General features: G+C 41.3%; 2 protein-coding genes across 3 annotated transcripts in view; both read right to left on the bottom strand.

Annotated features, from left to right (window-relative positions):
• Positions 1 to 374: 374 nt before the first annotated feature.
• PHLDA1 (pleckstrin homology like domain family A member 1) lies at positions 375 to 1,401 on the bottom strand. The gene is made up of 2 exons (XM_058805845.1): positions 757 to 1,401; positions 375 to 659 (listed from the first exon to the last, which is right to left on the bottom strand). The coding sequence occupies exon 1, from the start codon at positions 1,209 to 1,211 to the stop codon at positions 762 to 764; it is 450 nt and encodes a 149-aa protein (XP_058661828.1). The 5' UTR covers positions 1,212 to 1,401; the 3' UTR covers positions 375 to 659; positions 757 to 761.
• A 4,830-nt stretch (positions 1,402 to 6,231) lies between these two features.
• NAP1L1 (nucleosome assembly protein 1 like 1) overlaps positions 6,232 to 13,295 on the bottom strand; it is a 28,691-nt gene continuing 21,627 nt past the window's right edge. Inside the window, exons 12-15 of one of the 2 annotated variants that reach the window (XM_058806119.1) lie at positions 12,362 to 12,484; positions 11,200 to 11,232; positions 10,724 to 10,774; positions 6,232 to 8,983 (exon numbers count right to left, since the gene is read on the bottom strand). In XM_058806119.1, the coding sequence (XP_058662102.1) occupies positions 8,948 to 8,983; positions 10,724 to 10,774; positions 11,200 to 11,232; positions 12,362 to 12,484 (243 nt within the window). In that variant the 3' untranslated portion in view covers positions 6,232 to 8,947. The remainder of the gene's footprint in view (positions 8,984 to 10,723; positions 10,775 to 11,199; positions 11,233 to 12,361; positions 12,485 to 13,295) is intronic. The other variant, XM_058806121.1, reaches the window with a different exon arrangement.

Below are 13,295 nucleotides of genomic sequence, written 5' to 3'. Positions count from 1 at the left end.
ATAACTTTTTATCATCTTCCACCACGTCTAATATTAAAAAAAAAATCAATTAAGCCCCAGACTATAAGTGTCGTTCTCATTAGAGAAAATAGGTTTCATATGCAGTACAGGTTTCAGCCAAATTTTGAAACACACATGACATTTTCCATGCTGGTGGAATACAGTGTATTTTGGGTAAAAGATGAATAACTTTTTGTCAAATTGCACACAGTCAAAGTACCCAGAACTTCTCCATTCTTTCAGGGAGCTTACATGCATATTGTTTTTTTTCTTTACTTTTTTGATACTGCCTACATTCAGAAATGTCTTGCAAATAAGCCTTAAAAAAAAAAAAAAAAAAAAAAAGGAAAACAAAACCAAAAGAAAACAACCCTAATAAATAAAATAAAATACATTAAAATAAAGTTACAGTACATCATGTCTCCTAGAAGTCCCATCGCACCAAAGGATCCTTTCCAAGGTTCATAAATAATGGATTTGAAATGCTTGTCGGCACCGAGGGCGGCAAAGCACCAGCAGCAGGCTGAGGCTCGGGCTCTTGAGCCGCTTCTCTCCGCTCTACCCGCACCTCCGGCGTCCGCCCAGTTTCTGAGCCCCTGGGGCAGGTCCGCCACGAACGCGCTCTGTCCGTCTTCTCGGCAGCGCTCCTTGACCGTGACCTGCAGCGAGAAGAGAGCACACAGGGCACCCGTCAGGCGAAGAGGCGGCCGGGGCGGGCAGCCCCGCGGAGCCGGAGCGGCGGAGCCGAGTCCGTACCTGCGCTAGGCGGAGTTGGAGGCGCCGCGGAGCCGCGACCCGTGGGGCGCCGCCAGGTGCTGCTGCTTCTGCCGGGTGGAGCGCACGGCCAGGATGGCCTGGCGGTTCTTGTACTGCACCATCTGCAGCGTGATCGCCGCGTTCCAGCCCTGCTCCTGTGCGCACCGAAAGTCGATCTCTTTCCCCTCGGCCATCACCACCGTGAAGTACACGTACTTGCCCTTCCGCTCCACACAGTCCACCGTCTTCATGTTGGAGAAGTGAAGCTCCTTGATCTTGGCCGCCGGCTCGGCCGGCTGCTGCTGCTGCTGCGGCGGCGGGGGGTGCTTCGGGGGGATGAGGAGCACCCCCTCCTCGGTGAGGATACAGCGCTTCTTCTTCCAGAGCTGCAGCAGCCCGTCGCTCCTCTTCTCCAGCATGCCCTCCTTCACCGCCTTACAGCCGCTCTCCAGCATCCTTCTGGAAGGGTTCGACGGCCTCCGCCCGCAGGGGCTGGGCTCGGGGTGCAGGCGGCACCAGCCGAGCACTCTCCGCCGGGCGCCGGCTCCGAGGCGGAGGGCCGGGAGCGCCCCGGCCCGCAGGAAGCGGAGCGGCTGCCGCCCGTGCCGCGGCGTGGCGAGCGGCGGGCGCTGCCGGTGCGGGCGGCCGGGGTTGTCGGCGGGCTTTTCCCTCCCCTCCCGCTTTTGAATGCGCCTCTCCCACCCCAGAGTGACACCCAGCGGAAAGAGCGGCTCCTCCCGCCCGCCGGCCGCGGGGAAGCCCAGCGCGGAGCGAGCGGCGGAGCCGGAGGAGCGGCGGGGCCGCCCGCCGGGCGGGGCGGGACGGGGCGGGGACTGCGCTCCCCGGCAGCGAGCCCGGCCCGGCTCCCCGCCCGGGGCTACGGCACCGCACGGCTGCGGAGGGAAGGGGATCCCCGCTGTATTAACCAGCGCTAGAATGATACACGGAGATTACCAGGACACGGCAAATGCCCCAAAGTGCTCCTTTGCCTTCCTCGGGGTGTTCCCGCACTATTTAGTTGAAATGTAGTTCCTCATCCTGCCTCCTTGGGCAAGAGCAGTAAAGGGTCCTCTTCTGCATGTTTTCGATTCAAGCCCAGTAAAAGACTGCCAGTTTCCAGCGGAACCCTGATATTTAAGCGATCATCGCCCCATTAAACAAAAGAAAGCAATAACCGATACAAGAGCTTGATTCCTACCCTGGCCTGGGGAGAAGCAGCTTCAACTGTACATATAAAATAAATCTTTACCTTCTGCAGCAGTTTGAATAATGTCTAAAGAAAGATATCTGTACCACTGCCCTAAGGAAACAGCAGGACCTCAATGCATGGAAATTGCAAAAACAGACTTGGGGAAAAAATAAACCAACCAAACAAAATCAAACTGGCAAGCAGCTAAGAGCTTTTTATCACTCTGCTTTTTTGCCACACATTTGCTTATTGTTTGGATTATCCCCCGAGGTTAGCTTTTGAATAAATGAGTAAAAAAGTAAAGTGACCTAAGGTTAATATGAAACTATTTCATTCTTAATCCTCTGATGTATTAGATGTAAATCAAAATCCCACATAGCTGAATTTGGCTGACAAAGCCAATGTAAACTGAATGCTAGAAGTTTCATACTATGTCTGAGAGCACTGTTTTTAAACATACATTTATCATGGCCATAAAAAAACACTCCTCACATCAATCTTGTCAGCTAGGAAGCAGATCATGCTGCAGCATGTCCTGTGTTCTAACAGATTAGAGAAAAAAAAATCAAGAATGATGATAGCATCAATGGAGTTTATCTCTGATAACATTTTTAAAAGGGTTTCCTCTTATAATCTTTTCCTCTTGAAGTTCAAAGGTAATTTTGATAAATTGCTGAGGGGTAAACAGTTTAAGGCAATAAAAGCAATTAAAATTTAGCTGGTTTACCATTTTCAAGGTAACTGGAAAACACTCAGGAACAAAGGCAACTTGACTAGCCATAAATTAGGCAGAAAAGGAAATCAATATCCTAAACCATCCATTTATATAAAGAATAGTCCCTTCTCCTTAGAGCTGAATGGATAAACTGTAAGATACAGTTCATTCTCACAACCATTTTATGCCTATTTTAACAGAGGCAAATGCTAATTTTCAAAAGATCTGAATACCATTCACCAATTGCCTCCACCAGCAGTTCACAGCCATTTGAACCTAAATTCCTTGCACAAATATCTGTGTCTAAATACAAGGTGTCTCAAAAATAGTTTGAGTTAATTTGCTCCTGATGAGATCTCTGCTCATGTGACACACTATCTTGAAACTCTCCTACTAAAGCAAACTGGTTAAAATGCATTCACCTATATAGAGCAGCTTAATAAAATACTGAGTTTATGTAAGGCATAGGACACTAGGCTAAACCTACAGAAGACCAATTTCTAACAATTCACCTGTTCAGTTTTGGTTGCTGCTCCACTGCTGCAAGCGAGCAGCCATTTGATTCCAGGTAAATGCACTAACCAGTAGTGAGGAAACTCACATTTGATTTGAGAGTGCCATGTTACACTGTAACAGCACTCAAAAAACTCTGCCCCCACCCCACAACACTGCACTGTAACACTAAGGACATGAATACACAACCTCTATCTGTATAATTTAAAGTGAGCTTTTTCTCATTCTCAGTAACTGACAGTAAACTGCAATTAATCATATGAAAAAATGGAGACTAGTGTGGAAGGCCAGTATTTTCATCAAACATACAGGAGAAAGAGACAATTCATTCTATTTCACCTTTCCATGACAAAGCACTGAATGTCAGATTTTGAACCCAACTCCAAACACTGATGGACATACTCTAATATACAGACTCACAGCATTCTTTATTCCTGGTGAAATTCACCTAAGCATGTGGTCAGAAGCAAACACACAAAACATCCATTTAAATTTGTACTCTATAAGCCAACAAATATCAACAGCCATTTAAAACACACTATGTTTGACCAAAAAATCCAGATCAGTCAAAAGCTACAAGACTAGTGCAGATGAAATACTGACAGTTCCATAAAATAAAATACTGTGCAGAATTTGCCAGTAAAGAATAACAAACTTTGTTTTCCTAGCTGCAAGTCACAACTGAACTTCTGCAAATGTTTCTTGCATTACTATTTTGAGAAACCACATTCAACAGCTAGGCACACTACAATATCACACTGAGATTTTACATTACTTCTCTTGAAATACATATTTAAACCATTGCATTTATATAAAATGCTTCACATCCGCTACCATTATTGAAGTTTCAGTAAATACTAGGCAGGTTCTGCAGCTATTCCAGAAATAGCTGATGTGAAGATGCCTCCTACTGTCAAACCTAAAACACTACAGTCTGAAAATGTGACCTTGGGTGTAGACCTTTCCTGTCAGCAACTCCATCTCACAGATACCTGTATATACCCCTGAGTAAATGAAGCATAAATGAAACATTTACCATAACTAACAACCACACTGTGCCAGGTCTTAGCATTCCCTAAAACCCCTGGAAGTACCAAATAAATAAACTGTAGGCAATTCACCAGCTACTGGCATAGCAGCTTCTCCAGCCTGGCTTTTTCAAAGTCCTTTGCAGCACTTCCAAGGCAGTGGTTTTCCAAAAATACTCCAACTTAAGCTCACACATTGTAGAGACAAACTAGGCTGTAAACGAGCTTTTAAGGTTCTCAAATTTGACCACTGCAGTAAAATATGCTATGAGTTCAGAACAGTTTCTCCACTACAGGGCAAATGTAAATTTGAGCAAATACTTGCCAACACTCGGGCACACAGAAGCAAAGCCCATAAGAGAAAGTTCAGGACTCAGCCCCTCCTGCAGCTGCAGAACCAACTTGTGTTGACAATTCACAAGCTTTAGTCAGACACCTGTGAACACAAGAGCCCTTCTGCCATAGCCTCTCAAACCTTGTGTGCCTGTCCCTGGTGTACACAGGCACAGAAAAATATGGAATAAACAGCTTATCTGTGCCTGGTGTACCCTATCTTTTCTGCTTTACTCACTCTGACTGACTTTCCTACAAAAGTTGAGATGCAGAGCACATGTGAAACACTACCAGGCCTGAGCAAAGGTCTGACAAGGGGATTTTTAAGAGCAATGAGACAAATGCCACATAGACAAATTTCTACCTCTTCTTGTTAGTGTATAGAAGACTGTATTATTTTCAGTAGATAATTTATGCTCAATTTAGGCAAGCATTACCAATTAAAAGTAAATTCTTTCAACATCCTCTTGATGTTGTGGGGAACCTCGAACAGGTTACTGAGCAACTATTAAGAAATGAAAATGGAGATGTGGTTGCAACTTCTCTGACCTGTAAAAATCTTGGATTAGAGAAGACCAAATCTGTACAGAAAAAAAGAGAAAGCGCTGTAAAGCTGAGTCTACCTACTCCAACATCCATGTGGCTCTGGACCCAACCTAGCAGACCATCAAGGCTATTTATGCTTTCATTATCAGGCTGTCCCTTTTGTACTGAAGGGTGTCGTATTTTGCTTCCTTAAGCTGCTGAGAGTGTCACAGCACAATCCTCGGCCCAAATGAAGGCATTTGGGAAACAACTGCTGCATAAACACCTTTGGAAATAGGAAACCTTTAGCAGAAGGGTTAATCATTCATCTGCATATATGTTTCCTATCAATTTCCACATCACGTTAACAATGGGCCCTGAAACACAGGGAAAGTTTTGAGTATCAGCTTGAAGGTGAACACATTAATTCTCTCCAGTTTTCTATATTCTGCTGGCTTTTTCCACTTAAAAAGCAAAACATTGCAAAATTACAGTATCAGCTATTAGTTTCAGGAACATCAATCTCAATAACCCAGAAGAGCATCCAAGCTTATGAAGCTAGGAGACACTAGTAAGAAGTGTTGCTATGCCCAGTGTTCAAATAATCCAAGGTAACACTTGTAACTGCACCAAAAAGTAAACTTCTAACACTTCTAACTCCAAAAATTAAAACTTTGGAATGCTAAGCTTAAATCTGGGCTCCTTTATTTCAGGATGCTGTATTTTTTTACTTTTTTTAACATGAACAAAGTTGTTTCAGACAGGCAAACTCCTCAGTTCTAATCTAATCTAGATTGCAAAGAGCAATTATGAAAGAATTGCAAAGAAGCCTCCATCTCCATCAAGCATAAGCCCCAAAAACCCCTTCCCTGTCATCCAAAGTCTCACTTAATTCTCTCCTCTTTCCTCACCCACCTCCCACTTTCCCCCCCCCAAATAATTCTCCCTCTCATACAGCAAATAAAACTGGACAGAAGACCCTATTTACACAGCTGTTAAATTATGGTACATTTCTGCAACTGCTGCCAAAGACAGCAGTTCCTATTTCAGTGACACATTTTCCCAGTCAGAGCCTGTTAACAAGGTAAATTACCCTCCTCAAATATTAAAGGAGGAGATTCTCTACACCTGGTATAAATGAAAAGTGAAAAGAATGAGTCACGACACTCCAATCAATGTTGAAAGTTTAATGTTCCTGCTACATACTGCCTTTCAGAACTGCTAAACAAGAGTGTCATTAATAACAAAACTACAGTAAGCACCAGAACAGTTTTAATTTAACCAATGCCATAAGAACTGGCACCTCATTTATATTCTTCTTTTTGCTGCAGTCTGGAGAGCACAAGAACTGCTGATTTAGAACTAGCATGTCAATCTGGAGTGAAGCTTACCAAAATCTGTCAATAGGATGTATTCATGACCCCGGATCTTGCAGGCTGCAGGTGTGCATCTAACAACTCCCCTTTTCAAATATTGTATCCCATTGCATGTTATGAAGGTGTTAAATGAGAAAGTAATCAAAAAGCAAGCCAAATTTGTTAAGTAGTGAATTTTGAAACTTACTTTTAACAGTTCATTTTCTTTTAAAAATACAGTTACCAGATGCTGTTAGCAAAACTGGGCTAGATCTAAGTAAGGACTTCAGAGACTTCCCATATCCAGATGTATGAACTCCAAAGCCCCATCCTAATGATTTCTCACGCTCAGAACATACCATCACAGTTTGGTCTCTACATGTGCTCAAGCTGAAACCTAATCTTGGGAGATGTTTAGAGAAGAGATCATGTGAAACCCAAACACCTGGCAGGGTCAAGGATAAAGGATAAGCATAAGCATATTCTGATAGCACAAAAAACACAACCATATCTACTTTAACACATAGCTACTGAGAGTATTTGTTAACCTTTCATAACTGCTTTTTTCTATGCTATAATCTGTTACCTAAAAACCACCTAAGATCACAGCTTCAATGGTCCTGCTTTACATACAGCTATAGATAATGAGCTCCTTCTCCCAAATCCACAGATACCTGAAGAGAAGCCTGACAGGGATTCTGAAATGAAGCAGTGTGGTATTTACGCCTTCAAGGAATTAAAAAGCAAAATCAATAAAAAAACTAAAACATTTTAGTCAGAGGACACTAGACCCACATCTTCTTGAGGGGGGCTGAGGATTTAGAACAGCACTTGGGATAAGCTTCACTCTGTATTACTTACCCTCCAGCAAAGAGACATGCTACAGAAACTCTTCCATCAGCCCTATCCTCATGTGATCATTGCCTCCTCCTTGTCCTGCTCTTTTAAAACCTTTATGGCTAAGTGTGTAAGTGGCACAAAAACCAGTAGCTACTGCAGAAATAGATCAATTTCCAACACTACAAGGACTATTCCATCCCTGAAAAAGCTATCTACTTGCTTAGAAGATTAGAATATATATTTAGTTGTGTAAAGGACAAGACAGCATGGACTATACTAGCATGCTATTGACCAGCAAAACTCAGAATACATCAGTTCATAGCCTCTTTCATCTCAGTATGTTTAAGTACACATCTCACCAAGCACTTCCACTGCTAGGCTACAGGCAAGGTAAGAATGAGACGAGAAAGATCTTCTAGCCCATGTGTTTCAACTGACAAAAATATCCAATATGGACAAAGTATGAACCAGAATGTGCAAACACAAGCACAGTGAACAGAACATTAGGTGAAGAAAGCAGAATTTCTTTGGGTTGGTTTCCTCATAGATGTTTGATACAGTGAGGACAAACTAGAATACAGCCATGTGTTGCCAGCACTCCCTTTGACTGCAGGGCATGCTTTGCTCAGGACCACCTAGCTCCATCTACACAGACTGAAAATCCAAGGCACTTCACTCCAGATTTCATACTAATAGGCAATGCCTTAGGGTCAGGCACAGCAGCACCGAAGTCCTTTATCAGATCTAGCCCCACTTCTAAGAACTTGTCTTCTCTAAAATGGCAGTGTGGACCAATCACTGAAACACTGAGCTCAGATTCACAAGTATCACACTGCAAGTGCAAAGTATGGATCAAATTTTCCAAACTATTGTGTTTGTTTTTCAAATGCTATATAATTTACTTTTCAGTAATTATCAGCTTTTTTTTCTAGTAAAACATGAACTGCAGCATGTAAGATATGCATTACCAGTTTACACATGCAGATACACAAGTAATAAAACAAGACTAGCTTCTTAAAATACAAGGTTTTATTCACACCCCTGTGGTAAACAATAACCCTAATATGATGACTAGGTTTCTTTTGTAGATCACTATGTCACATAAAATACAAAACCCATAGCATAAACAAGCTGACAGTTATGAATGTGATCTCATCAGGAAATTAAAACAAGTTATACTAGTCTTCTCAAGTAGTCAAATTCAAAATGCATCATCATCTCCGTTAGTACAAGTCACTGCCATTTCTATAACAAAGTAATGAAGGCACAGCTAGTGCAAGCAGACTTAAACCCATTCAGACTACTGGGCTGAAAAAATACTTTGGTTGGTTCTTCAGGAGAGAGTTTTCTCTAAACAAATATTGGTCTCAGTTAACAGTTCTGATCATCTTCACAGCTGCAGTCTAATAGCTACATGACAAAGACTTCACAAGAACCAAACTATGTAGCAATGAATTAACATTCATGCTTTAGGGCATTTACTGCATTCTACATATTGGCAGAAAATTATACTGTTAAAATGCTAGGTAGATTGAACCTACATTTTAAACTGGTTCTTAAGTGTTTGATTTCTTTTTTTAACAAATTGGTTACTTAATTCTACCAAGATACAAAACATAAGGCTGTAAGTAACTAATAGTTGTGTTTAGGCTATTACAGTGCAGGTAATCCTCAAGGCCACAGACACACTGCTTCACTGCTGCTTGCATTCTGCTGGGTTTTGATCCTTCTGTTGAAAAAAAAGGAAATACAGTTTAGAGAAACAGTATTTAAGAAGAACTATCAATATTGCTAAGCATGCTTTCTCAAGCTGCAATATTCTTCTAAAGTTCTTCCATCTTATTCCTTGCACTAATTGTCTAGCATTTGCAACACTACTGTCATTGGATGCAGCAATATCCACACTGCATTTATTCTGGCTTTGTTGGCACATCAGGATACAATCCAGAATAAAAACCTGTTCAGAACTAAGTGTGGTGAAGTACTCTAAAAGACACTGTAACTGGAAAAAGGAGAAGAGTGAGGTGCAGTAACAAACAACCAAGCTCAGAAGAAGCATGCAGACCCTCTTCACAGTTTGAGACAAAAGAAATTTCCTATGGGTGGTAACAAGAGCACGGCCTTATGCCAGAAGACACTGTACAGCAATGCAATGAAATGCCAAATCACAGTTCCTAATGCCCTGGAAGCATCTTTTGCAATAAATTCCAGTTTAAAAATTCTAACATGGAAAACTTCTGTTCGTGAAACAGGCAGCCATTAATATGTCACAGTAATATGGGAATTCAAGAAAGTTTTTGGGAGGGGCAGAGTTCAGTTGCAGTTTTTACTCCATCACCTTCCTTGGTCTGGATAGCTATTCTAGGAGCACAGTGCTTCAATAAATTCAGCTGGCTTACAGCCTGAGATCAGCTGGTACACCACTATAACACTACTCCTATCTCCAGCCTTTGAGCAGCTCTCTGAGCCTAGTCTAGCCCTTTCTCAGTTTTGTTTCACGGAGAAAAGCAATCTGAAATGGTGGAAATAAGTCCAACTTGCAGCTGTTTCATTTGGATTTCAAAACTTTCTTGACTAGGAACCAATCTGAATACACTATAGCAGATCAAACATCACCAAGATGGCTGCACATTTTGATCACAAGTTTGTACCCTGCCTTTCTATGTACAAAGCTAATAAGATTAATGTAATTTTCTCAACAATACTTTGATAGCAGCTCAAGCCATTCCTACTGAAAAACACTAATTTGAAATGACAAGCCCTTTTAACAGCAGGCATTTTGGAGCACTTCAGACTTCATGACTGCAACTTTCACCTGCCACATCAGATGCTTTCATGTGGCCAGAGGCTCCTTTCTCTCAGCTATCAAAAAGCTATAAATTGAGTGGCTCACAATTGTTTTTCCAGCCTGATTAATGATTTTTCCCTTCTCATGGAATCAGAAAGCTTCCAGTTGCTCTTGGCTGTTCACATTTTAGGACTTGGCTGTAGATGCATTGCTGAACCTTGACTTCTGCTACCTCAAACAATGAAAGATTTGCCATTGACCTAACATGAAAGTGCGTATTTTGTATTCTGCTGGGAAAACCTGTGCCAGAGCCAGCTTGTAGCAAGTCCCCAAAAACTGAAGCCGGATGACACAATTCTCTCCATGTCCTTACAACCATTTTGCAATGTTCATTAGGCAGCAAATTGGTGCAAGACAAGTTTATAGAAAACCAAGCCTGACTAACCTCAATGCTCAAAGCCAAAAGTTACTTTTACAAAATGACTCCTGGAGAAAGAACTTTTGGTTTCTCTACCAATTCTATTCTGTCAGAATCAGGCCCGAAACAGCCTCAAAACAAAACATGCTCACCCATAGGAACTATTGGTTAAATACTTAATCTAAAATCAAGATTCAACATACATAAAATTTTAAATGTCTCTATGCGTACACAAACTTTAAACATTCATTTTAATTCCTTACTTTTGGTTCATAATCAGGATCATTTTCTTCATCTGCTTCTTCTTCTCCCTCCTGAAAAAAAACACTTAATATTTCTCTAGCTTAACCACATTCAGCTTCTGGAGCCATTTTCATGAAAATTAAGATTAAACTGTACTCAGAAATACATCCATTACCACTTTATGTTATACATATTGTATTAGTTTATCCTCCAATAATGTGTATCTTTTGAAATCAGTGGCAGCTTAATTTTTAAGATACCTTGAACGTTGTCTTAGCTTGGTTTGTGTTTTTTGTTGCTGTTGTCTTGCTGGTTGTCTGTTTTGTTTTTTGGGTTTTTTTAAATTATTCATCTGAGAGCCACCAAACAGTATGCTCTATCTTATTTCAGAAGTAATTCTTAGCGTCCACAGCACTCAAAAACTAAAGGAAGTCTTATTCTAGATAACAAACTACAACACGTAAACTATTTGAATCAGGGGCATCTGTCATCTTACCTCATCATCTGCCTCTTCACCTTCTTCATCATACTAGAAAAGAAAATAAATAGTTTTGATAATACCATAAATGCAGCTATCTATAGCTCAAGTAGATGCCAGAGACCACTCCATATTGTGATCTTAAGAGAATCATACAATGGTTTGGGGTGGACGGGGCCTTGAGGGTCATCAGCTCTAACCACCCTGCCATGGGCAGGGAAACCTTCCACTAGACCAGGTTGCTCAGAGTCTCATCCAACCTAATCTTAATCTAGTCTCTTTTAATTTGAACCAAGAAGCTCCTGTGTCTGTCAGATTTAAAAACACTTTTTGCATCAGCATGAGCAATGTTCAACTTCCCCCGGTGAGCTCCGGCAGAGCAGACTGTCCCCGTTCCATGCAGCCCGGGAGGAGCTGATTACCCTGCGGTACCACTGGGGGACAGCAGGGGACAGCGGAGCCCAAAGCAGCCCGTCCTGTCAGTATGTCAGTACCTCCCTCCTCCACAGCCCGAGCCAAGCCTTTGCAACGAGGGACAACAGTTTAGATTCTAAACATTTATTTTTAAGATGGCATATATCTAAGCCATCTTAACAGTCAAACCGTCCTTGTTTAGCCAAGGCAGCAACAGAAAAAATCTTTTATACCTGTATAAAGTTCTGAGGTCTCACGTTTTGACAATTTCAAGCTTAGCTCTTTTAAAACACTTAAGCTTTTGCAGAATTTGCTTTGATTATTTTGGCATGCTTTGAATGTGCTTATCCAGCTTTTTTTCTTAAAGTAAGAGAGTACTTTTGAAAGGACGAGACTTGAAAACTTCATAGCCCAATGTCACTGTAAGCACAAAGAACAGGCTTAGCCTCTAGAAAAAGTCTCATTTGTTCTCTGGCAGTTCATTACAGTTCCACAAAGTATTGGGTACACTTCTCTAGGAATGCCTTAAATACAAAATGCTACTATGACATCCTCTAGATGATCAGCTTCTACCACTGCTTTTGCCAAAAAACTCTGCAGTCACTACTTCAAAGAAGAATTATTTTTATACTGCTCTTCCTCAACAATCTAGGAAGGTCTGCTGCAACTAACATCCCATTCTAAAGATACCAATGTAAGAAATTACCCAAGCATGAAACAGCATTATTTGAAGATTTTTAGTGTTCTGCATGAATATTATACTTACATCATCATCATCATCTTCAATAGCTTCTCCAGTGAAGTACAGTACTGACCGGGGCACTATACGTTCACGCAAGAAGTGACCTATTTCAAAGTCTGCAGCAAGGATTGCCTCGGAATCATCATCCTGCAGAAAACAGTATTATTTTCTAAACTATAAGATGGTAACTACTTTTGATACATACACACAAGTTACATGGTTTTGATGTGGTCAGATTTACACAGATCCCATTACTGATTTTTTTGTTCCAGGAGCTGCTTTAGAGAACTAAACCTGAGGAGCCAAGCTCGACACTCTGAACAGCCCACCTACATTATACAGGGAGGAGCTGCTGCTTCAGAAAGCCTAATTATATACCATTCTGGAGTTTCTTTTATTCCAAGTATAAAGATTATTTAATATCTCCCATAGACTTTCAGTTCATATGCACAATACTCTTAAATAAGTGAACAATAGCCAGGTAAGCCTATCACAATAAAGATTTTACAACCTACTTCTGATTCCTACAGTGTATCCCCTTGATTCCCATTAGACAAAGCCACTACTGAAGCACTTGAACACTTAAAAACGCTCTCTGATCCAATCTGAAGCTTTCACTCCTCTTGTTTTCATACCAAGTGTTCTGCTGTCTCCCATCTGAGCAATTACTTTTTGTTTTTCTAAATGTTATGAACATACAGTTTTGGTGTCCATGCCAACTAGAGTTCTAACAGCATGCCTCTGGAAGCTTTAATTTCGTATTTCTCACTCAAACTGCATAATATATTCCCTACTGTTAAGTATTTTTGGTAGTTTTTCTCGTTACAAAAATGATGGGTTATTACCACAGTGAGCACACAGAAAAGCAGGCTCTTGCAGTTTTCTGTTCCTGTTTTATTACTTTCAAGAGTTAACAGCTTGAGAAATTATTAACAGAATAAAACACAAACTCGATACA

This window comes from Ammospiza caudacuta, chromosome 5 (assembly GCF_027887145.1).
Source record: "Ammospiza caudacuta isolate bAmmCau1 chromosome 5, bAmmCau1.pri, whole genome shotgun sequence".
Taxonomy (NCBI): Eukaryota; Metazoa; Chordata; class Aves; order Passeriformes; family Passerellidae; genus Ammospiza; species Ammospiza caudacuta.
The sequence above is the reverse complement of the archived record's forward strand: the minus strand, read 5'-3'. Positions and strand labels throughout refer to the sequence as shown.

Coding starts and splice junctions, on each gene's coding strand:
- PHLDA1 (XM_058805845.1), bottom strand. CDS start 1,211: ATGCTGGAGAGCGGCTGTAAGGCGGTGAAGGAGGGCATGCTGGAGAAG.